Below are 26,034 nucleotides of genomic sequence, written 5' to 3'. Positions count from 1 at the left end.
CTGTCTCTCTCTGTCCCAAAAATAAATAAACGTTGAAAAAAAAAATTAAAAAAACAAACAAACAAACAAACAAACAACACAACACCAATTAAGGTGCGCCCTGAACAGTCAGGATAAACCCTGGCTGCCGGGCCCTTGCAGAGGTCACTCCTTGCAGCCCAGACTCTGCCAACAGAGGAGGCCGAGGGCTCTTACGTGGCATATAGGGAGGGTGGTTCAGAGTGGCATCCCTGCAGCCTGGGGGCACTGCTCCATTCACAAAACTCGCTGGCTCGTTCATATCCTAGAAATGTCAAACACAGATATATCTTACTTTTTAAAATCATCACATCCCGTCAACTCAGAGACAAGGAAGCAGTGAACAAATCATTAACCTTCCAGCAATCCTGTAGATACCAGCCCAGGGAGACTCATCAAATCCAGCTGAGAATTGACTAGAATGATCAATTAAGCTCTCCAGAATAACTGGCTAGAAGATTTAAAAAAAAAAAAAAAAAAATCCTCCCTCAGGGTATGAGGCAAGGCTCAATTCCAAGAAATTCCTTAGTAATCACCTTGGTGTTTTACTGGAGGAGCTGCCATCAGATATGCCCAAGGTCTTTCTTGGATGATTATTATCCCTCTTAATTAAAGGTCATGGTCACATAAGATTAGACACACAAAGACCGAAACTCACCTGTCCACATGGGCACAGACATAAACCCACACACTTACAATCCACATGCCATCAAACTTCAAGCTCTTCTCTGGATCCCGTGGATTGGTATATAGTTCTCGCATCTCCCTCTTCCACCATGTGGCAGTTGAATTACGGAAAAAGTCTGGGAAGGCCACATAAGCTCGGTATTGCTGTAGACATTAAACACAGTGGGTTTGTCCACCAAAATGATATTACATAGCCTAAAGGCACTTCCCGAGAGCATAACTCGTGCACATCCTTGTACCACATGGTGAGAGATAATCCAAACAGAGCCTAAATAACCTTCTCGGCTTATTTGAAATATAATGAGTGCACAGAAGAGACATTAGCATAAGTTAGACACCTTCTTAGCATTTGGAAAGCATCCATGGACTGTCTTCCTCTTTGTATCAACATGAATGGTAGCAGTCACTGTCTCACGTGTTAGATGGTTAACTTTCAACTTCTGTCCTGCCATTGCCTAAGCACGCCTGGCCATAGGATCGCTTTTCGCAGGAAACGCAGAGAGTAAGCTGAGGGTTGCTGGACGGGAGGTGGTTGGGGGGATGGACTAAACGGGTGATGGGTATTAAGAAGGGCACTTGTTGGATGAGCACTGGGTGTTATATGTAAGTAAGGAATCACAAATTCTACCCCTGAAACCAATACTACATATATGATAACTAACCTGAATTTAAATAGATAGATAGATGGATAGATAGATAGATAGATAGATAGACGGACAAAACAGGAGCCAGGGAGAGACTACAGCTTGAAACAGTCAACAGGCTGTAAAGAAACGTCCAGGTGCTCTCCTGTCTCATTCTCACTGGAAAAAGGAGATGAGGGAAAAGATCTCTAACTAGTGGGCAACTGTTTACTACAGTTGCAGAATCACTTGAGAGTTACAGTGTCAAGTAATTTAGGAGGAGCTAAAGGGGAAGTTTAACACTGCCACCCCTTCTCTTTGTCTTCCTCAAATAATAAAAGCTTCCTTTTTGTCTTTTTTTAAACTTATTTTTATGTCTTTTTTTATTTATTTCTGAGAGGGAAAGAGAGAGACAGAGAGACAGACACAGAGACAGAGTGCGAGCAGGGGAAGGGGACAGAGAGAGGGAGACACAGAATCTGAAGAAGGCTCTGAGCTGTCAGCACAGAGCCCAATGTGGGGCTCAACCCACAAACTCTGAGATCACGACCTAAGGTGAAGTCAGATGCTTAACCAACTGAGCCACCCAGGCGCCCCTAAAATCTGTCTTTATTTTAACCTGGAGAGTGGATCGAAAGCTTAACTATATTGTAAGGTTTTTGAGAGCATCTCAAAACTCATTTTATTTTTATACTCATCTGGCTGGTCTTTGCACCCTCCACGGTGCTTAGCTTAGAACCTGACATAAAATAAATGCTTGGTGCATAATTGTGAATTGACACCACTGAGCAGCAGCAAATATTCATAAATTTCTATACAGCCCATGTTGCTTGTGATGGAAGTGTATGGTCTTTTGTATGTCCCAGTAAATAGGTTCCTCTGTGCTTCTCAGTGCATTTGAAGAGTTAAAGAGCTAAGTAATGCTGGTGGCAGAGGGGGTAGGTCCTGAGGGGGGACCACAGAAAGAGGACTTAGTTTAGGAAACCTCCAGTTCTTGCACACAACAGACAAAAGGCAAGTAGGAGCCCATATCTCTAGATAAAAGGCAAAAAAGGAACACAAAGCAGGTAACAGAAATGGAACAGAAAGCAGGGGTCCAGCTCACAAAGTAGTAAGAGGTAGTGAACCACATCACTGAGAATGCTTTGAAAGGGAGGCACCCCAGAGATGGCTTCTTGTTAGAAAATAGAGGTAGAAATGTGGAACCAGAAGAAGAGAACTTTTCACCAGAAACAGAGGTCCAGCTCAGACGGGGTTAGAAACATGGAGTAGGGGTGGGGGATAGAGGACTAGGGTAAACAGAGTCAATACCCACCATGCCAGAGTCATAACTGAATCCCATATGGGATCCAAGGGAGAAATGAGACCAACTCAAATTCATTAACTTCACTAAAAGGTGCTCTGATGATTCTGACCCATGAAATAAATGTTTTGCCATTCCCCAAAGCTGTGGCTCTGTCTCCCTCCTTCTTACTTCCACCCTCACCTTCCTTGGTCTCAACTCGGGATGCACTCACCTGCACGCCTGGCCATAGGATCACTTTTCGAGCCCACTGTGTGTCTGCTACCAAAATGCAATTCTAAGGCCTAATCCTAGCCTTACTGAATTAAATCTAAGCGTCAGACTCAGAAATCTGCTTTCCACAGGCTTCCTGCTATTTGCATGTTTGTTTGTTTTATACTACCTTCAGCAGAGCCTGACCTGGATATCAGGAGCTTCGCCCCCATTGGCCTCATGAAATGGGTTTCATTAATATAAATACTCATAATTATTCTATCTACTGAGAATCTCTTATGTGCTATCAAATACATATCATGGCCCCCTAATGGAGTGCTTCTTATGAGAGACACAACTGGCATTTGGGGCAGGAGACTTCTTGGTGGAACATCCCCCGCCATCAGAGCTATGAGCATCCCTAGTCACGTCCCACTAAATGAATGCAATTTGGTGCTCCCCTTGTAATAATCCAAACTGCCCCACAGATTTCCAAATGCTCGTGATGGCTGATGAAATGTGGAGCTTGTATGGTGATAGGCAACCTCTTCATTGCTGAAGCGGGCCCTTTCCTAGTATAACGATTTAAAAGTCATGGTACTGGTATAAAAACAGATACGTAGACCAATGACACAGAATAGAAAGCCCAGAAAGAAGTCTATACATATACCATCCGTTGATCTTTGACAAGCATGCTAAGAACACACAATGGGAAAAAATAGTCTCTTCAATAAACAGTGTTAGGAAAACTGGATGTCCACATGCAAATGAATGAAACAAAACCTTTATCTTACACTACTCACAAAAAATTTTCAACCTGTTTTAAAGACTTACATAGGGGCTCCTGAGTGGCTCAGTCTGTTAAGTGTCCGACTTTGGCTCAGGTCATGATCTCGCAGTTTATGAGTTAGAGCCCTGTGTCAGGCTCTGTGCTGAGCCTGCTTCAGATTCTGTGTCTCCCTCTCTGCCTTTCCCCTGCTTGCACTCTCTTTGTCTCTCTCTCTCTCTCTCTCTCTCTCTCTCTCAAAAATAAATAAAACCTTAAAAAAAATTTTTAAAGACTTAAATATAAGACCTGAAACCATAAAACTTCCAGAAGAAAACAGGGGGAAAGCTCCTTGACGTTGGTCTCGGCAATGATGTGGGGAGATGGGGTCTGACACCACGTGTATCAGCAACAAAAACAAAAATAAAAAACAGGTGGGACTATATAGAACTGAAAAACTTCTGCACAGCAGAGGAAACAGTCAACAAAAGGAAAAGGCAACCCAGGGAATAAGAGAAAATATTTGCAAACCATATATCTGATAAGAAATTAACTTCCAAAATATATAAGGAATTTACACAACTCAATAGCAAAACGTAAAGCAAAACAAATAAACAGATTATGGGGCACCTGGGTGGCTCAGTCAGTTGAGCATCTGACTTTGGCTCAGGTCACAATCTTGTGGTTGGTTCACGAGTTTGAGCCTCGCATTGGGCTCTGTGCTGACAACTCAGAGCCTGGAGCCTGCTTCAGATTCTGTGTCTCCCTCTCTCTCTGCCCTTCCCCTCCTCACGCTCCATCTCTTGCTCTCTCAAAAATGAATAAAAACGCTTTAAAAAATTAAACAAATACACAGATTAAAAATTAGATAGAAGACCTGAATAGGTATATTTCTAAAGAAATCATACAAATGGCCAACAGGTACACGGAAAGGTACACGACATCAGTAATCATCAGGGAAATGCAAATCAAAACCACAATGAGATATCATCTTATACCTGTTAAGATAGCTCTTACCAAAAAGACAAGAGATAACAACTGTTGGCAAGGACATGGGAACCACTGCATACTGTTGGTGGGAATATAAATTTGCATGGCCATTATGGAAAATAATATGGAAGTTCCTCAAGAACTTAAAAATAGAATTACCATGTGATCTAGCAATCCCACTTCTGGATATGTATCCTGAATAAAATGAAATCAGTATCTTAAAGAGATATATATGTACTGTCATGTTCATTGCAGCATTATTCACAATAGCCAAGATGTGGAAATAACCTAAGCATCCATCAATTGATGAATTTATAAAGAAGATGTGGTGTGCATATGTATGCATTCATATATATATATACATATATATATATATATATATATATATACATATATATGATGAAATATTATTTAGCCATGAGAAAGAAGGAAATCCTGCCATTTGCAACAGCATACATGAACTTAGAGGATATTATGCTAAACGAAAAATTTACACAGAGAGAAACAAATACTATATGATCTCACTTATATGTGGAATCTAAAAAAAAAAAAAAGTTGAATTCATAGAAATAGACAGTAGCATGGTGGTTACCAGGGGGAATGGGTGGGGGAAATGAGCAGATACTGGTCAAAGGGTATAAACTTTCATTGTTAAGATGAATAACTTCTGTGGATCTAATGTATAGTCTGGTGACTATAGTTAAAAACACTGTACTATACACTTAAAGATTGCTGTGACTGTAGATCTTAAGTATTCTCACCCCACATAGATAAATGATAAATATGTGAGGTGATGGACGTGTTAATTAACCAGACTGTGATAATCATTTCATGATATATACGTATTAAATCACCACACTGTACACTTTAAATAAATATACAATTTTGTCAGTTATACTTCAGTTGTGCTAGGGGAAAAATACTAAAAAAAAAAAAAAAAAAGAATGAATGAATGAATGAATGAATTAATTAATAAACAAATGAATGAATGTCTGTCTGCCAAGGAGACCCTGACCTTCTCTGGCCTGGCAGATTCCTGTGTCCATGTGGTCTGCCTGGACCAATAAACTTCAAGTGGTTTCCTCTGAGAAGCAACAGAGAGAAGAGGAAGCCAGGTCCTCTGCCTTGAATCCCTATCTAAGAGCAATTACAAGTAAGCACTTGTACCCTGGAGAAAGCAAGTTTTAACGCAAAGCTGGGAACTGGAAGGTAAGAGCACAATTGAGAAACCCAAAGAAGGATAAGGGATGTATAAGAGCGAAGATGGAGAAGCTTGTCCATGGAAAACAAATTTACAGAGAAAAAGATCCCATTGCTAAAGACAGGGTTTGGAGACTATGTTTAAAAGGGATACTCAAAAACAAGAACAACAACAAATATACTATTTCTAGGCAAACAGTATTTCTTGGAGGTGGAAATTTCATGGGCTTTTGGAATCTGACAGCCTTGGATTTGAAGTCATCACTCAGTCACCTAAAACCATGGACCAGTAATTTAAGCTCATTGAATCCTAGTTATGCTGAGGATGATAATACCTACATCCCAACGGGGAGTAAAATATTACAGGTAAAGTGATTAGCACACAGATGGGCACACAGGACAAAATCCCTCAGTGTATTCCTGGCCACACCCCCACCCATGGCATGGGGATGTCCGCTATCCCGGGTACAGCTGCACCCTCCTGGCAGTCATGACTTCACCCACATCCACAAAGGGCCCTTTACCTCCACTTGACTCTCCCAGTCTAGAGACCCGTTTACAACGACATTAGGGAAATCAGGCCACACCTGTGGAGAGAAAACTGTTCAAAAGCAATGCACTAAATAATTTATGTTATATAGTATTTCCTGAGAAATTATATACCATAGGTCCTAGGGATGGTAATACTTTGATTTTGTTCTAGAGAAAAGTAGATCCCATAATGCACATACACATGTACATTCTCTAAAAATGTCAATTGTGTTGACAAATATTGACTGAGAAAATGAGACCTTCTGATCTCAGGACCCAAATGGAAAAGGCCCAGAAACAACATGCACAAACACACCAACAGTTACCCAACCCCAGGCTGGGGATTAGCAGATCACCACTCTAGTCATACCTTTCCCCAGACAATGCCGCCACCATTTGGAGCTTTGATGAAGACATCATCCTCCACACCCCGGGTGAATGCAGGATAGGGCTGTGTCTCATTCCCAGAAATGGCTGGGTCCTGAAATCGAAGCTCAGATCAGGTGAGAAGACCAAAGCCAGAGAACATCTCAGGACAGAAAAAAGGAGAACTCTTCAAACAGAAGGGCACAAACTTCCTCCTGAACTGTAGGGCTTCTGTGCATTCTGGGAAATACACTTTCTCACTGAACCTCAACTTCTCTGCTCATAACATGGAGGGAAACACAATATGAAGCTTCCCCCCCTCACTAAACCCATTCGCTGTCCTCAACGAACTTCACCCATTCACAGAGGGACCAACCAGAATAAGGATGACCCGCATCCCGTCGGCCTTCATGCGAGTGATCAGAGCTGGAAATCCTGCAAACTTGGGGCTGAGGGTGAAGTCCAGCTGCCGCTCCATGTAGTCGATGTCTGAGTACTGAACGTCCTGGGGGAGCACACAAGGAAAGTGAGAGGTTCCCCATTATAAAGGCCAGGTTCCAGGTGAGAACACGCCTCTACTAACTGATGGTGGATTTCAGATGGTTTTTTTTTTTTTACTTTTTCTAATCCCAGGTATCGGGTATTATGTTCTGGGAAATTTTCAAATTTTCTGTTGTAAAATAGAAAAAAAAAAGACGATAATGCATATCTGTCAAGGCTACTATGAGGATCAATGAAAAGGGCAGATGAGAAAGTGCCTTGTGAATGGCTGGTATGAATGATTGTGGTTACCTGCCCCAGGAGGCTGGCCCTGGGATCAGTGGTTCACTTTCAGAGAAAATAACATAATGTAACCTACCCAGTACTAATACAACTGGATGGATGGCAAATCTACCTTTTAAAAAAAAATCCCCTGTAATTGCTTTAGAATATCCAATCCTGGGGGTTACCAGACAAGCTTTCTTAAAAATGAAATATTGCATGCTATACTTATCATTAATAGCAACAATTGTAAACAACAAGAAAATAGAAGAAAATTAAAAATGTAAGAAGTTCATGGGATCAATTTCTCTGATTATTGGACCCCTCTTGTCCTCAAGTGAAGGACAGAATTTGTTTCCATGTGTATTTCATCAGGAAACCAGATCCCTATCTACAAGCTTAGCTCAAAGCTGAGGGAAGACTGTGCTGTACCAGCAGAGTGTTGGAATTGAGGTTATATCTACACATGTGGTGGTATGGCTGAATTTGGGCCATTTTATTGTTTTAAGCAAAACTGCTGTTTGAGTAACCTTTCATTTTTATGACACCAATGATGTTTTTGACTAAATGTTTTAAAATTGTGTAGTTATAGAACCCCTGCCCCCCAAGTCAAGCTAATCCCCATACAGAGACAGCTAGTGTTGGCCATAAGATCCCAGAGCCAGTACACCACATATGGAGAACGTACATAAGGAATCTGGGCAGCCACCATCTCATCATACAAGCTGGCAATCTCAGAGTCATTCTGGTATCCATAGCGACACAGCTGAAATCCCAAGGCCCAGTAAGGAACCATCACTGGCCGACCGATCAACTAGAAAATAGACAGAAAACTTTATCCTTCAAAAGGAGAATCTGGATTGACATTGTCAATAAATTAATAAGAACATCTTTCCAGTGCCCCAAGCTAGATAAGCAGCAAATTCAAATACGGTGAGAAACTAAGAGGATGAAAAGCCACAGGGACACCTTGGAGAAAGCTTTCTGCTGGATCTTACCTTCTTCCCTAAGAGGTTTGGAAAATCTGATTTTACTCTGAATCCTAGAGGCATTGTAGCTTACTGGTTAAAAACTCAGCATCTAGAGGCAAAATGCCTGGCTTACCATCCAGGCTCCAATCCCTGCTGGCTAGGTGGCCCTACGCAGAAGGCAAAAACCTCTTGTTCATCACTTCCTGCACCTGTAAATTGGGGATGATACTGGTATTTGCTTCATGGTGCTCCCGTGAGGACTGGATGAGTTAATATATGTAAAATGATCCATGACACGCAGTACGTTATATGCATGCTCGTTGCTGCGGCCAAAGTAACTGTCGTGGCCCCTATGACCACCATTACTACAAGCACCATCACTGTTACCACATCACCATCACCATTACTGTACCACCAGGTCCACCACCTCCATCACTACCACCACCACCTCTAACACGTCGTACCACATCCCCCAACGTACCATTACCGCCGCCCCCACCGCCATCACTGTTACCGCCACCCCCACCCCACCCCCACCCCCACCCCCACCGCCATCACTGTTACTGCCACCCCCACCCCCACTGCCATCACTGCTATCGCCACCCCCACCCCCACCACCAACACCACCAGTAGCACCACTAGTACTTCTGCTACTCTGCAATGCTTTGAGAGGCTGCAAATTTAATAGTTCTTGGGATGTCTTTTGTCTCATTTTATAGTCTATATCTATCTTCCAGAAAGACCAACAATTCCAGTTATCATCTGAGAGCTATACTAATAAAGGTAGATTTGGGAACTCAGAAGATACTACGTGAATACTTGATTATCAATTTAATTCCCTCCTACCTCAGTATACTGCTGAGTGACAAGCTCGGGAGTTGGCCCCAAGAACACATAAAAGTCCAGAATTCCCCCTATGGTGCGGTACGTCAAGGCAGGCAGGGGCTGGAATGTCACATCTGAAGATATAGGAAAATATCAATCAAGCTGGAAACTTCCAAGGGGAGGAATTACCCCTGAAATTCTTACCTTTTCCTTCTCCCAATGCCTCTTTATTAGAGAATATGAAGAAAAAGTATTTTTACTATGCCTACATACTAGGCACTTTAAAGAAGTGAAAGTCTACAGGGTGCTACCCCTGGATTTTTTTTGCCATTGGGTTTATTATTATTTTATAATATGTTTTGTCATTCTGCTCTTTTCAAATTATTACTCTTACTTTAGAATAGTTTAAGACTTACGAGAATTTGCAAAAATAGTACTAGAGTCCTTTGTACAGTTCACCCAATTTCCCCCAATGACAACATCTTATGTAACCATTGTACATTGTCGAAACCAGGAGTTGACATCCATATAAAACTCTGAAGTCAGGAACAGACCTTACTCTGATTCCACCAGTTTTTACATGCATACTTTCCCCTCCCCTGATTTCCCACCCTCTTTCCAAGAGACCATACACATTTTCTTCACACTCCCATACCCCCAGGGTGAGCACTCTTACCCAGAGCTTCACCACTAATTCAAAATAAAAAGATGGTTCCCACTGGCTGACCTACAGGATTTTTGGGACTTCCTTGGTCTTGCTATCCCTTCTTACATTTTTGCCAAATAAGAGTTAACTCTCATTACCACATGTTACTGAACTGAAACAAACAGAAAGCCTAGATAGAAAATAAAAACAAAAAACAAAATCACTGTCCCCAGGGTAATAATTTTGACTTTAGGGAGCAGCTAGGTCAAACACATTCTGGTTTTTTTTTTTTTAATGTTTATTTATTTTTGAAAGAGAGAGAGAGAGCAGGGGAGGGGCAGAGAGAGAGCGGGAGACACAGAATCTGAACCAGGCTCTAGGCTCTGAACTGTCAGCACAGAACCCAATGTGGGGCTTCAGCCCATTAACTGTGAGATCATGACGTGAGCCAAAGTCAGATGCTTAACCAACTAAGCCAGCCAGGCACCCCTCAGTCAAACACATTCTAACATTACTCAAGAATGACTGGTTCACTATCAACAATACCCAAATTATGGAAAGGACCCAAATGTCCATCAATTGAAGAATGTATAAAGAAGATGTGGTATTTATACACAATGAAATATTACTCAGCTATGAAAAAGAATGAAAACTTGCCATTTGCAATGATGTGGATGGAACTAGAATATATTATACTAAGTGAAAAACGTCAATCAGAGAAAGACAAATACCACATGATTTCACTCATATGTGGAATTTAAGAAACAAAACAGATGACTATAGGGAAAAGGAAGGAAAAATAAGATAAAAACAGAGAGGGAGGCAAACCATGAGAGACTCCTAAATACAGAGAACAAACTAAGGGTTGCTGGAGGGGTGTTAGGTGAAGGGGTGGGCTAAATGGGTGATGGGCATTAAGGAGGGCACCTGTTGGGATGAGCACTGGGTATTATACGTAAGTGATGAATCACTAAATTCTACTCCTGAAACCAATACTATATGTTAACTAACTTGGATTTAGATAAAATTTAAAAAAAAAAGAAGAATGACTGGTTCACAGAAATAAGAGGAGATGTTGGTGTCATCTTACCCATGGCGTTGCTGTTTAGCAGGAGCACCCCATGGGCACTGCCATCCTGCTCCAGTGCCATGTAGTAGGGGTGGACGCCATAGGAATTCTTCTTGTACTGGGAGAATTGTGGGGGAGAAGCGGTAAGAGGTTAAAAGACATCATGGCTGAGAAAGAAACTCAACAAAAAATGACTGATAAGGTCCATGCAGTGAACTAAATACAAAAGAACAAAGGAGCCTGACAACAAATTGGCCCTCTGTCCAAATGCAGAATGTGACCATCTAAGGTTAGCCAGGGAAGATGAAGCATGAAGTGCACACAGTATGAGCAGAGAGAGGCAGACACAGATCCCCCAGTGCTTTCTCCTTACCCCCGGGGGTTGGTCTCGGGAGAACATCCCCCACGTGTGCCAGTTCAAGTCTCTCCGAAAGGCTGTGTGCTCAGTTTCCCCAAAGCCATAGACGTATTGGGAGGGAAGGCGAGTGGAGATGCGGATGAACATGTCATTGAAGGTAAAGCCAAGGAGCTGAGAGTCCCAACTGCAACACAAAAGGGTGTATTTGGAAAAGAAATGGGTTATCCTATTGGCTTCAAACAGTCAACACCCTGTTTGCCAGGACAACAGAACTCTTGGTCCCCTCTCCCCCCAAGAGCTCTGTTAATCTTCCACACAAACGCAAAGTCTATTTCATTAAAATGATCTTAGATGCACTTGCTACCAGCCCTGGAGCCAGCCTTCATTCTCCTATTTTCCTCCCCCACTGCCTTCCTTCAGTTCTGTCCCCAGGATGCCACATCCCATCACATGTCACCACCTCCGTTGCTACCACTCCACCCCAGCGCGGGGTCCTATTCCTTCTCTTCTACGGTCCACTTGCTACATAACATCTGGAGCGATCCGACCACAATATGCTCCAGCCACAATGGACATCTCCTCCCTTAATATGGCGAGCTTGCTCCTGCTTCACGGCCGTGTGCACCTATTTTTCCATCTGTCTGAAGGGTTCTTCCCCTTCCCCCAGATCCACATGGGTGGATCCTTCTCATCTGAGTCCTATTTCAAATGTCACCTTCTCTGAGAGCCCTCCTCTGACCACAGTATCAAAAGCAGTCAACCCCCCATAACTCCTGACTACCCTGTTCTTTTTCCTACATAGCAGTTGTCACTATCTAAACTTCCTTATGTATATTTTAACTTAAATTATCTTTGTTATTTACCATGAATCTTTGGCATGAGAAGAGAGACCTCATCTTCTATAACCACCTAATATAGAGATAATAGATACTAACCACCCCATAAACATTGGTTGAATGAATCCCTAATATATGTAAGTGCCTCAGTAATTATTGCCAGGGAAGTAAAGATTTCTCATAAGAACAGACCCAAAAGGAATAACATATTCATAAATCTGGAAATGGATGGTGTGATGCTTTGAGCCAGGGTATCTCCAAGGACAATGGACCTGGCAGTGCATGTATAGGTAACCGTCAATTCCAAATCCGACTAGGAGCTACCTACATTACGGAGCCCGTACTCTTCCGGCGAATTTCAATCCCAAACGGATTCTTCTTGATGAGGACATCATATAGCTGACCCTCTGTGGTGCTGGATGGAACCCTGGGTATGTTGAGAGGCACCGGGACTTCATACCGATTGTTGTTAGGATCATAAATCTAGGGTGAGTGGGGAAAAAAAAATTAGGAAAATATAGTACTCTACAAAACCATATCCTTAGCAGAAACTTGGTATCTTTGACACAGAGTCTGAATGCTAATATTTCTTTGTCTCTGGAAGCTCATGATACCAGGGATTTAGTTACAATATCAAAGAACAATAGACTTCACATTCTGATCTGAGTCTGTCATATCTCATTTTTAAGGCCCCTATCACAGTAACACATTCCCTTTGACATTGGTGATATCTTGGAAAAATCAGTCTAGAAATCAGTTTGGTATGTATGAATATATTATTTATTACTTTGCGTGTGGGTGTACGTGAATATCTGAAAGCCACTGTGATTGAAAAAATATCCATCAAAAACACTATTTGATTAAAATAATCATAGGTGTTCTTGCTAAAAATGGGGTCTAGATTGATTCACTGAATACCTACTCTACTCCTGCCTGATGCTGTACTGGACACCAGACACACTAAATCAAATAAGACACGACTGTTGTTTTTAAGAAATTCACATGCTCCTGGGAGGTAAAAGAAGTACCCGCAATACCCGGGTGGTGATATGTGCTAATGTGGAGCGATGTAGGAGTGTTGTGAGATTATAGAGAAGAAAATGCCTAACACAGTTACTGGAAGACTGAGAAGGTTTCACGAGAAAAATGCAGGCTGAGTGTTAAAAACTTGGCAGCTATTATTAACCAAACACAGCAAGGAGATAAAGTCATTTCTGGTAGAGAAATAAATGCAAAGGCACAGAGTATTGAAGCAGGGTCAAAAAGAGACAAATCCTGGGTCCCCTGGGTGGCTTAATTGGTTAAGCATCCGACTCTTGGTTTTGGCTCGGGTCATGATCTCACAGTTTGTGGGTTGGAGCCCCACGTCAGGCTCTCCAGCCAGCAGTGTGAAGCCTGCTTGGGATTCTCTCTCTTTCCCCCTCTCTCTCTGAGCCTCCCCTGCTCCCACTGTCTCTGTCTCTCTCAAGATAAACTTAAAAAAAAAAGGTCAGATCCTGGAGAGAGAGCTATGGTATGATCAGGAGGTAGAGTAAGAAAGGGTTAATGCAGGAAATGCAAGCAAGTTCATTTTCTTCAAACTCATTAGGTGCCTACCACAGGCCAGTGTTTTGGTGAGGACAGAAAGATAATAGAGCATTTTCCCTGTATTAGAAGTTGTAAGGGGACTCAGAGTCCAGGTTGATAGCAGGTGGTGAAGAACGTTTCGGGCAACGCCTGATGTCTTTCATTTACTCTCTCAATAAACATCTGAGTACTAACTACATACAAGCTCTATGTCAGATTTTAGAAACACAGAGATGAACAGAGAAATTCCTGTCTTTGAGAAACTGACGATTCAGTAGAGAAAGACATAAGAACAGCCTATCACTAATCCTTAGTTGTGATTAAATCATAGGAAAAAAAGATCACTACACTTGTGTGGCTATTCCATAGACACCCTGAATTCAGCATCCCAAACTGAACTCATCTCTTATTTTGCCCAAGCCCAAGCCTTTCCCATTTTCCCATCCAGTTAATAGCACCACCATCCATATAGAGACACATGCCGGAAACGTGGTAATCATTCTTGATGCCTCCCTCTCCCTCATCATGTACTTGAAGGCATCACCCGATCCTGTGATCCTACCTTTTCAGTCCTCCCAGATGCCCGCCATCCTTCTCCTTTCCTATTCCTGCTCTACACTTGGTCTCCCACGTGGATGACCTAACTGGCAGCCTCCTTTTTCACTCTTGTGCTCCTAACCACTTTCCTTACAGTAGACACCGCGATCTCTTCAAAATAGAACAGAGAGAACTGTTCCGTCAACGGTTTCTTGGTGCTCTAGGATAATGATCTAGTATATTGGGGCAGGGTTAGCTTAGAAGGGCACCCTTACTTCAGTGCTCTGCAACCTCCACTAGCAAAAGTAATGGAACTGCCAACCACCCAGGCAGTACCTGATACATAGACGCACTGTGAACACACACCTTAAACTGCACCATGTCGTTCTTATGGTAGGTCACTTGCACACGGAGGGAGGTCACGGGTACCGAGGGCAGAGCGGAGGCATATAAAGAAGACTTTAATGAGACGGTAGCAGTGGCACCACGTGAGTTGTACTGAATGTCGCCGACAGAGTACAGGTCATTGACAAAATAACAAAATGGGACCCCAGGAGAACTAGGTGCCTGAAAAGGAAAGCTAACGTCAGCTCAGTATGTGTTCCTAGAATGATCAAATATAAGGGGGCTAGAAAAGGCAATCTGCAGGGAGACAAAGCCAGATACTCTTTGGTAGCGACCTACATTTAAATTCCTGGTCTCCTTGCAAAGTAGTTATAAAAAAAAGGAAGGTCCTACTCATGTCCCTACCTATTCTTTACAGTCAGATAAAAACTCGGGTTCTGTTGGAAATCTTTCCTTTCTATGGGTTTTAAGTAGTGACATGGGAATTGGCGCTACGCTCATGAAGCTGGAGATGAAGTGCCGTGGATTTTGGCATGTGTCAGCGTCATCAGCAGGGTTACCTCCCAGGCACAGCCACGGGCAGTACAGTTTTCTGCAGAAGCACCACTCTCATCGGGATAACAGTCTATTTTTTCTGCATCCCTTATCTTCAGGCCCCACTCCACTGTGTATGCTTCTCCCAGGACAAGATCAATTTCCGTGATAAGGGCGACCTGCAGGGATGGGTAAGTGACAAGGAAATTAATGCTCAGGACAAAACCCTCGCAAGATCCGAAACCTCTCTTAGGAGAGGAGATAGAAACCAGACCGGACTCTCAACATCCAAGTAACACAGCACTGGAGCTGCTATAAAGAGGGCTATATGGAGGGAGGGGGGAAGAGAGCAAAGGTACCAACTCTATCCGAATCTTGTACATCATGTTCGGAAGGGAATTAGGGAGAATAAAATCTTCTGTGATCACCCATTTTCTTTCCTTCCCTAACTCCCCTTCCTCATCCTTACTTGGTCAAGAAGTATTTCCCTACAAGCATTTCCCCTTGAAGCATAACACACACAAGCTCACGGGGTCATACCAAATCGAGCTTATATTCTTGCCCTCCATTTTTCAGACCAGTGTCCCGCCTTGGTCTGGAGTGGTGGCAAGAACACAGGAGTAAGAACATGTGGCTTGGGTTCTCATCTCCATTCTGCTGTGGAAACTTAGCCAAATTATTCTAATTCGTTGGGCCTCAGTTTCATCAAAGGCAAAACTGGGGAGTTGGCAACATCATTACAGTTCCTTCTGTTTCTAACATCCCAACCTTTTCATTTCTCCAAGAGCAAATCCTCAAAGCCTAAAACCTGCTTCTTTGAGTCCCACTAATTCAAATATTTAACTTTTCTACATATTTTTATCTCTTCTTTAATTAGCAATTTCCATAGTGAAAGCTCTCATTTGTCCAGAGCTATAAAATCACATTTTAAGGATAATCACCCTTCTTCCAGGCTCTTCTCAGACTAAATTCACCTTAAACTTCCCTGTTCTACAAATCCCATTCTCCAGAGCCTTGATTCAAGGATCCATATGACACACTTTGAGAATCAGATCCTTCTCACTTTGATGCCTAAGACCCTCCCAAATCTAACCACACACTATTTGTCCAAGCTGATCTCTTCCCTATTCTAGTCATACAATACTCACAGACTAAATAACGTAAGTCTATTCTCAACCCTTAGATTGGCTTATTCTGACATCTCAACTTTGAATATGTTATCTAGGCAAAAACTCTTTCTAGGAAAATGGTGCCCTTTTGTGGAACGCACGGCTAATTGCTTGCTTTATATAAAAGTTCCTTTCTTACTCACTATTTCAGTTTGGAATATTAAAGTTCCTGATTAAGGAACTTAAGTTCCTAATTAAGTTCCTTTTAATCCCTGTAACATAGCTGTGGCCATTCATAGGTAAGTCCAAGTCCACTGGGAGTTGCTGGCCCAGAGTTTCCTTCTGGATTTAAGGGCCTGCTCCTTCCCTCCACCTTTTCTTTCCTGCTTCTTCTTTTATTCTGCTACTGGCCAATCAACCCTGACAGCCTTGAGCCACTGAACCAACGCCAGCAGCTGACCACTTTCTAGACTTGTTATTGTGTGAGGAAGAAAATTCCAATTTGTTTAAAGTCCCATTTAGCTCAGTTGCCTATCACTTGTAGATGAACGAATCTCTACCTGATACATCATCGTTCAAAGTCCAGCTCAAATCCTGACTTCCCCAATGGCTTTGCTCAGCGACTCCATGAGGCTTTGACATTGAAATTAGGTATACTGTAACTGAACATTTCCTTTGTGTTGCTTTGGACTGCCTGTCCCCTGCCCAGTAGTTTCATGTGTACAAATTGTGTCTCCCCACCACCCAAATTCAAGCAATAAGAATTCCTTTGCTCTTGCATTAATTAACTTATTTAACAAATATTTACTGAGTTTGTTTTCATATATGCACTCTTCAAATGGTTTGCCCGGTGCTGTCCACATAACTAACCATATGATACAGTTGTCCTTTGAACAATATGGGTTTGAACTGCACGTGTCCACTGACATGTGCACTGTTTTCAATAAATACAGTACAGAACTGTAAATGTATTTTCTCTCCTGAATGATTCTCTTAACAACATTTTTTCTCTAGCTTGCTGTATTGTAAAAATATGGTTTATAATTCATATGACACACAATATGTGTTAATTGATAACTTATATTATCTGTAAGGCTTCTGGTCAATAGTAGGCTATCAGTAAGGATTTGGGGAGTCAAATGTTATTCACAGATTTTTGACAGTGTGGGAGGGTCAGTGTCTCCCCATGATGTTCAAGGGTCAACTGTACTTTATTTCTAACTTCATAATGTAGGTATCCTCAATATATGTTGTAAGGCAAAATGGCCAACATCATCGATACAACATTAAAGGAGAATACCAGATTTACGCATTTACTCCAAATTTGGAAGATCTCTCACAAACATGCTGACCCAGCAGCCCCCAGTCCCAGATCACCTACAGGGCCTGGAGTGAAGGAGGATGGGGAAGGATTCCTCATAGCATGAGATACCAGAGGAACTGATTACAATCTGCTCAAAAGCATCAGGTCTCATTATAACTGATGAAAAGTGATGGGTTTTTATTATTATTATTATTATTATTATTATTATTATTATTATTTAATATTCTCTAACCAAATAAGCAGCATTAGCTAGGCCTATCAGCCTAGAAATATTTCTTTAAAATTTTTTAAAAATATTTCTTTTAAGAAATTTCTTAAAATTTCTTTAAAATATTTCTTTAAAATGTATGTGTTGGAGAAAGTTTTTATATCTGAACACAGTAAAAAAAAAAAATGCACTTCAAATTTTTAATTAATGGGAATCCCACCTCCCACTTTGCCTTTCTTGCTTCAGCCAGCAGTGGCCAGACCCACATTCCCTCTAACCCTGTCCCCCACACTCCTCACTTTGCTCTTCTGTCCCAGTCAGAGAGAACAGAAGACTGAGGGGCAAATACAAGAATAGGGATGGAAAGGCCATTTTATCTGATTCCATTACCTCAGTACCTCCCTGATCTATTCTAGCTCACGTCTACTGCCTCCTTTTTTTTCTCTCCTAACCCTCTTCTTCTCCACTCCAGACCTCAGAATGTGCCCTAGTCCTTCAGGACCCAGGCAACCTTGGCAAGAAGGACCACCATAAGCTATAAATTCTTGATAAACTATCTCAACAAAATGAATTTTTACCTGTAGGTTAGAATCGTAAGTGACATTAGGAGAAATCTGACTTGGGACACCATTGTGTTTCACTATAACATTGTTAGGCTCCTGGATCCCAAGAATTTTAATCTCTTTAAATACTAAATTATTGGGGTCTTTGTAGGTTGACTGCAAAATCTTCACATCCAAGCGGTTCTGCAAAACAATTAAGCACAAAGATCCACTGATAGATTGTCAAGGCACTCAAATATTCTGTCCTAGACCAAATACCCAAAACTGCTTTGAGTACCTCTTAGCTGTCTCTACTCACATGTGCTTGAGGAGTACAAACTTACTTTAATACTTCCCTGAGTAAAAAGAGAGAGAGAGAAACACATATGCACAGAGAATTTTTTTTTAATTTTTTAAAAACTTATTCATTTTTGAGAGACAGAGAGAGACAGGGGGTTCCAGGCTCCAAGTTGTCAGCACAGAACCTAATGTGGAGTCTGAACTCAAGAACTGCGAGATCATGACCTGAGCAGAAGTCAAATGCTTAACCCACTGAGTCACCCATGTGCCCTGAGAAATTTTTTTAAACTGTATTTTAAAAGGCTGATGGCTTTGATTTATCCATATGATTGCTCTTTTTACTAACATGGATAATTCAATGTTGGGAGTTAAGGCATAAGTTGAAATGCACTCATCTAAGCACTGGTTGATGTATGGAATTGTTGAATCATTATATTGTACACCTAAAATTAATACAACACTGTATGTGAACTAACTGGAATTAAAATAAAACTTAAGGGGTGCCTGGGTGGCTCAGTTGGTTAAGTATCCAACTTTGGCTCAAGTCATGATCTCACAGTTCATGGGTTCAAGCCCCGCATCAGGCTCTGTGCTGCTGTCTTGGAGCCTGGACCATGCTTCAGGTTCTGTGTCTCCCTCTCTCTCTGCCCCTCCCGCACTCATGCTCTGTCTCTGTCTCTCTCTCTCTGTCTCTCTATCTCCCTCTCAAAAATAAATAAACATTAAAAATATCTAAAGAATAATAAAATAAAAACTTAAAAAATAGGGGCACCTGGATGGCTCGGTCGTTTAAGTGTCTGACTCTTGATTTTGGCTCAGGTCATAACCTCACGGTTTGTGAGTTTGAGCCCCACATCGGATTCTCTGCTGTCAGAGTAGAGGCCACTTCAGATCATGTCTCTCTCTCTCTGTCTGCCCCTCCCCTGCTTGTGCCCTTTCTCTCTCATAAACAAATAAACATTAAAAAAAAAAACCTTGGGGCGCCTGGGTGGCGCAGTCGGTTAAGTGTCCGACTTCAGCCAGGTCACGATCTCGCGGTCCGTGAGTTCGAGCCCCGAGTCAGGCTCTGGGCTGATGGCTCAGAGCCTGGAGCCTGTTTCCGATTCTGTGTCTCCCTCTCTCTCTGCCCCTCCCCCGTTCATGCTCTGTCTCTCTCCGTCCCAAAAATAAATAAAAAAAACGTTGAAAAAAAAATTTTTTTTAAATAAATAAAAAAAAAACCTTAAAAAATAATTTAAAAAATAAATTTATTGTCAAAAAAAAAAGGAAATGTGCTCTACAGTTATAAAGGCATATGAAGCTACGAATACAATTACACACATACACAAACATACATGAGCTAACGGTCAGACAAAGCTCACACCTAAGATTCATAAAAATATGCTACTTACTTGGGTGACAGAAAACTCACATAAGAGATAGATTTTACTGGCCACAGTATCTGCAAGTGAGAGAAAGATGAGTCAACCTCTGGCCTGCCCACCCAGAAGAACAGATTGCACCCTCGTTGTACTGAAAGCTACATCCTGAGAATGGCAAGATTATAAACAGTCTCCAAGGCCAGGCCACTGTTTTCCCTTTTCCTTCCTACCTTAGCCTTGAAAAGATTCCCTTCCAAGTGCTTCTAAGGCATATGCCCCAAGTGAATCTGTTTCCTAAGCTTGAGCCACAAGAGTTGTTAGTATACTGGAGCCAGAAAAATGTGCTAAGAAGCATGGCCAGAGTCAGGCACATAAGAAGAATATAGTCTCACTCTGACTCACCGGCATGGGTATGTTTCATATCATTGATATTTGTACAGAAGCATTTTTGGGGAAGAGATCTACAGTGAATGGCAGGAACAGTCTTGAAAACATCTCTTTCAGATGCCTGTTGACAATAAAATGAGAGCCTGTATATACTGCTTGTCTGATGGAAGCATTCTAAAAGGTAGAAATGTGTTTTCCTTCCATCTGTGGTCCGCCTACCACTAGCTGGGAACAGTGCAACTGAAACCAAAATCCTCCTCTTGAGTGATTAACGCTGCTGTGCCTGGTGAGATTTCTCCCACAGCTGAATGGCCAGAGGATGTAACTCACAGATGCAGGTTGTCCTAACAGTACCTACCTTTAGTTTCCCCATCATCCCAGAAAAGTTCGCCTTTGGCTTCTTTGTTCTCATCTAGGGCGATGATGAGACCAAGAGGGTTCCGTCGACTGTGGGAAACAAGGTTTAGGTGGGAGATCAAGACTAAAGACTCAGAGAACTTGGCCAAAAGAGATGGGAGTGTTTCCATGAGATTTCACATGGGAAAGGTTACTAGCAGCAGATGGCTTGGCTTTTCTTCAGGCACAAAAGCAAAATCAACGGGTGCATCTTTCTCTAGAATCAATAACGTCACAGGAGACAGAAATACTGCAAACATTAGCAATACACATCTATGTAGGAGGCCAGAATTTAAGTGCCAAAATCCCTGCAATAGCTACTATAAAAGTTGCTGGTGCAACTATTCCTTAGAAAACAGACTATTAGAAGAGAAAGAGATCTTAGACAATAATTGGTTCAGCCTAATTTTAGAGATGATTCGTGCAGGGGAAGTATTAATTATGGTTGGGGGGATATATTTGTTTTCCCTGCCTAAGAACCGTTTTGACTCAGAAAGCAACAAAATACAATAAAGTTTAATGGCAACTTTCCTAATTTGATTATTCATTATTATTTCATTTTGAGAGCAAAATCAAACCCTATAGTTCTCTGCTCCATAATTTAGAGTATGAAGCACAAAACATGACTCAGAAAGGTGGTGAAGTAGGTGGGCACAGAGAAGGAGGGGGAAAGGGCCATTTCATGTGGAATCCCTCCTTATTTCACGACTCTCCTGGACTACCTCCCCGTTTCCTGATACCATTGGCCCATCACTGACCTCACGTTTTCTCTTCTTTCACATGTCAGCCCTCCACTGTGCCCTGAGCAAGTCAGGTTCTGTTATCAACCAAATCACCTGCTTTCACTCAACACACATGTATGAAGTAGCTTTCATTTGTTAGCAAGTCCAAGAGACACAAAGATAAATAGATCACAACTCTATTGATGGATGACCTTAAATATTATAAGGAAGATTAAACGTATTCGCTAAATAATCCAGGCAGAAAGTAAAGAGAGACACAAAAGTTGGAAGACTTCTAGGAGTGGTGGATTAGATAATCTGAAGGACACCAGACACCCTAGAAGACCCACCCAACACATGGTCTTTGAAGGGAGCTTAAGATGACCTCAGGTGACAGAAGTCCTGACTCACAACTGAAGAAATGGGCAAATCCCCTCTGGAGGGACTTTTTTTGGATCCTTAAGATCACTACATTTGAAACACAAAAAAAATTACTGAACACACAAGGTGATAAGCCAGCATGAAAGAAAGTTGGCAAAAGCAATGAAAAATAATTTGGATTCTCCAAAGGATTTTAGACAATAGAATTTCCAAATACAAGGTATAAAGTAACTATGATCGAAATGCTTAAAATATTAAGAAGATTGTGGCGCCTGGGCGGCTCAGTCGGTTCAGTGTCCGACTTCAGCTCACATCATACTGTCTCATGGATTGTGAGCCCCGCGTCGGGCTCTGTGCTGACAGCTCAGAGCTTGGAGCCTGCTTCAGATTCTGTGTCTCCCTCTCTCTCTCTGCCCCTCTTCCACTCAAGCTCTGTCTCTCTTTCTCTGTCAAAAATAAATAAACATTAAAAAAAATTAAGGAAAGAAAAAAAAAGTCAGCTAAAGAGCAAAAAATAATTAGAAGTATACAAAAGAGTATTTAAAAAGTTTGGAGCGGCAGCACTCCCTCTGCTGGAAGAATTGAGGAAGATAACTTGCAGATGAAATCTTTGGAGAGTCGTTAAGAAGGCACGGGGGAAGGATGTCAGAGAGAGTAATAAGGGCAGAAGCCCAAACACAGTTGGATAGATGGGTATGTCTGAGGACCAGAGGTTTGGGGCGTGGCTGGTCCATAGGCGTGTATTCCGATGCATCAGGAGGCACAGTAGTTAACTTGGAACCAGACTGTGATTGGCCTTGAACACCCCTAGTCATGAAAGAGTCTGGATTTCATGCAGGGGAGCAACAAGTCAAAAATCTTCATCTTGGAAAGATAATTTTAGTATCAGCATGCAGAATAGCCTGAAGCTGAACAGCTAGAGAAAAGGAAACCATTTGGTATTAGATGTAGAAGTATCATTAAAAAAAAAAAAAAAAAAAAAAAAAAAAAAAAAAAAAAAGCCTGCAATTTGAAAAATTAAGGTAGTAAGGAAAGTTCAAAGGAAAAGAAAGATTTCTAACTTCCAAAGAACGCCCAGTCTGTTAAAAATAAATAAGCTAATACTTTTAGAGACAGACAGAACTGTGTACCTCTTTAGTACAGATGGAGTCTATAATTTCAGAATCACAGAGTTGTAAAGGAGAAAACAGGGGTATGAGGGTGATTTGAATTGAATAAGTAATTTTTGGACCTTGTTTTGCATCATAAGAAAGAAATGGCTCATGGGAGGAAAGGAATGGGGAATTGAGATTATAGGGGAATAAAACGTGGACTCGCTGTCCCTAGAAATGAGGATGAATGAGTCAAGAGCACAGCACGATGGATGGGTGATCTGGCCAAACAGGAAGGGTGATCAACAGACCCCTGTTGCTAGAATGAGAGGCTTCCCAAGACATGAAACTTTCAGTGCTAGAATTGAAGTGGTCCCGGGAAAACCAGGAAGGATGACCACCCCAGCAGTCAGTGTGTTTTGAGGAGAAATGCAGCGGTTTAAGAAAGAACAGGGATTGGGGCGCCTGGGTGGCTCAGTCATTTAAGTCTCTGACTTTGGGTCAGGTCATGATCTCAAGGTTCATGAGATCGAGCCCCGCATTGGGCTCTGTGCTGACAGCTCAGAGCCTGGAGCCTGCTTCAGATTCTGTGTCTCCCTCTCTCTCTGCGCTTCCCCCACTCACATTCTCTCTCTCTCTCTCTCTCTCTTTCTCAAAAATAAACATTAAAAAAAGTTAAAGAACAGGGATTAAATTCTTTCAACATCCATCTTGTAAACCACAACTTCCACAACTTCTTGTAAATCACAGTGTCTGATGACCACACCCCCCACCCCCATCCCCTTCCTCCCCATGCGCCACATAAAGCTTCAGCATCTTCTGCCTGGGCAACAGATGGGAACGGCAATGACCAATTTTATCAGCAGCACCCCCCTTAGAGGAAACTCCCGCCGCATTGTACCTGACCACAGTGGTGGTGGCGGGCTGTTGTGTGGGGAATACATGGCCTCCGCGAAGGTGGAGTCCGATTTTGTCTCCAGGAAGTTCCATCTCCACTCTTTGCTTCCTCCATCTCATTCGGGCCCCCTGAGGCAAGCACACAAATCAAGCACCTGTTAGGACAGCACATCCATGCCCCCCCTCTTCTCCAGGCGCCGAGTTATCTACAGCTCCCTCTTCCTCCACCCAGCTGAGTTACTGTCTAGTCAGGCAGTCGAACGAGAGGAAGGAAAAACAATTAAGAGCAACAGGTTTTGCCACCACTTAGGAATTTGGGGGAGCATTTATACCAGTTCACATACAGCAGATGAACTGACCGTTTTAGACAAGTCAGCTGACTCCTGACCAGGCTGAAATTCCCTATTGGACCCTCTGCCATTTGCCCTTATCTTACTGTTGAATAAAGTATATAAAAGTGGGTTTTTTTCCGAATCTCATCATGACTGACGTTAAGTGACTTATGCTATGAAATTACAGAAAACATGGCAAAAACACTCCTAGGTGCATGGATAGATGTTCCTGTCTCCAGGGAGGGACCCTGTCTATGCAGCTGTGGTCATGAGGAGTTTAAGAAAAGTCAAAGCTACTTACAGTCTCGTAATCATACCAGATGGCATCGGGCATATAAGCCATCACTTTCTCTGCACCCTGAAATTGAAACAAACTGTTGTTCTTCATGGCCCAGTCTCTGAAGGGTATAAGATGGATTTCTTAGCATTCCCAAGGGAGCTTCTGAACCATATACTGAGAGAGCAAAAACAGCCTGTCTTTTCTCTGTTATCAAACCGTGCCTTTCTTCTAATAGGAATAATAGGAGCAATAACTTGGAAACCCAAAGAAAAATCCCAGTGGAATCCCATCAGGAATAATAATAATATTGAAATACACGTTGTGGCAAAAATTGCAGCTTTACATTAACTCATGAAATCCTCCCAACTGTCCCCAGTGGCGGGTACTCTCATGATCTCACCTTTCCAGCCGAGGAACCATCCCAGACCACAAGGTGCTAAGAGGAAGAGGCAGAGATCACACCCCAATTCCATCCAACCTTAGAGAGGGTGTTGGGCCCCTGCTCCATTCTGCCTCTACCTCAAGGAGCTGTGAGAATGTAATGATGAACAGGACCGTCCCTAAACACAGAGTCCCAGTAGATGCTTCTACCCTGGTTGGACTCTTGGTCAAGAAAAAAGACTCATAGAAAAAAATATGTAAGTAACAGATCCCCAATTTCCCCAAACCTCAGCACACTGTCTTCAGGGCCGACCCAGCCATGGAGGCTGGAAATGGGCTTGGGATAAGAAGAAGATAAATTGTTCCAGGAAGAGAAGAGTTTGGAGGGCAGCAGGAACAGAAGTGGAGGCCATCTGTGTGCCTCTGTGGGTCACTTGCCTCTTCCAGAACTGGAGTGATAAGGAGGCCAGGTCCCCATAAAAACTGTTGGTGTACATCCCACGTGTTGCTGTCCCTGTAGAACCTGCAGATCAGAGAGACGTTCACAGATATCTGGGTCAATGCTTCCTGACAACTCTCCCCACAACTGTCCAAAACATGCAGGCTGCCTGCCTGCGGTAACCCCCTAAATTATTCTGGGACATGTACTTGACCCCTGCCTCCACCACTGTGGCAGACAGACCCACGTCCCCCAGTCTGTGAACCCTCCTTTTCTTCCCCCTGGTTGGACACAGGTGTTTATTCCAGGACATATGCTAGGCAGGGTCCAGACTGAAGTCTATTCGCCATATGCCCCTTTAAATACAATAAAAGTGAAGCAATACATCTTAAAGCTTCAGCTGACCATCAAGAAAGAACTGGATGTAATCACAACAAATAGCAAATAATAAAATCCTACTCAATTCTCTTGTAGGGTAGCTGCCGTCTTTGAACAGGGAATTCCAGGAGACGGTAAAAACTGATTCAAAATAATGAATGTATAATAATAGGAATAATAATCATAATAGAAGATATGTGCCTGAGGGTCTAGAACATCAGACACTTAAGGGAGTTCACTCAATTTTGACAAGGAAAGACTGTTCCGTGCCCTTTTGTAGAGTTAAGTTGGAGATGCTCATTGGATTGGCTGGCAGTAAAAATTCTGGAATTCTAGAAATCCTCTGTAAAATTCTTATTTTTGTGTAAATGACAAGTTCAT

At 42.3% G+C, this 26,034-nt stretch overlaps 1 protein-coding gene across 4 annotated transcripts in view; it reads right to left on the bottom strand.

The window, feature by feature from the left end:
• MGAM (maltase-glucoamylase) overlaps positions 1-26,034 on the bottom strand; it is a 97,527-nt gene that overhangs the window by 21,557 nt on the left and 49,936 nt on the right. For all 4 annotated transcript variants that reach the window (XM_045495947.1, XM_045495946.1, XM_045495944.1 and 1 more), the window contains exons 19-36: positions 25,275-25,359; positions 24,477-24,533; positions 23,848-23,972; positions 20,715-20,803; positions 20,000-20,049; positions 18,345-18,512; positions 15,152-15,304; positions 14,613-14,813; positions 12,472-12,626; positions 11,323-11,491; positions 10,971-11,067; positions 9,256-9,368; positions 8,127-8,252; positions 7,053-7,181; positions 6,681-6,791; positions 6,304-6,366; positions 715-849; positions 196-283 (exon numbers count right to left, since the gene is read on the bottom strand). In XM_045495947.1, the coding sequence (XP_045351903.1) occupies positions 196-283; positions 715-849; positions 6,304-6,366; positions 6,681-6,791; positions 7,053-7,181; positions 8,127-8,252; positions 9,256-9,368; positions 10,971-11,067; positions 11,323-11,491; positions 12,472-12,626; positions 14,613-14,813; positions 15,152-15,304; positions 18,345-18,512; positions 20,000-20,049; positions 20,715-20,803; positions 23,848-23,972; positions 24,477-24,533; positions 25,275-25,359 (2,114 nt within the window). The remainder of the gene's footprint in view (positions 1-195; positions 284-714; positions 850-6,303; positions 6,367-6,680; positions 6,792-7,052; positions 7,182-8,126; positions 8,253-9,255; positions 9,369-10,970; positions 11,068-11,322; positions 11,492-12,471; positions 12,627-14,612; positions 14,814-15,151; positions 15,305-18,344; positions 18,513-19,999; positions 20,050-20,714; positions 20,804-23,847; positions 23,973-24,476; positions 24,534-25,274; positions 25,360-26,034) is intronic.

Source organism: Leopardus geoffroyi, chromosome A2 (genome assembly GCF_018350155.1).
Source record: "Leopardus geoffroyi isolate Oge1 chromosome A2, O.geoffroyi_Oge1_pat1.0, whole genome shotgun sequence".
Classification (NCBI taxonomy): domain Eukaryota; kingdom Metazoa; phylum Chordata; class Mammalia; order Carnivora; family Felidae; genus Leopardus; species Leopardus geoffroyi.
The sequence above is the reverse complement of the archived record's forward strand: the minus strand, read 5'-3'. Positions and strand labels throughout refer to the sequence as shown.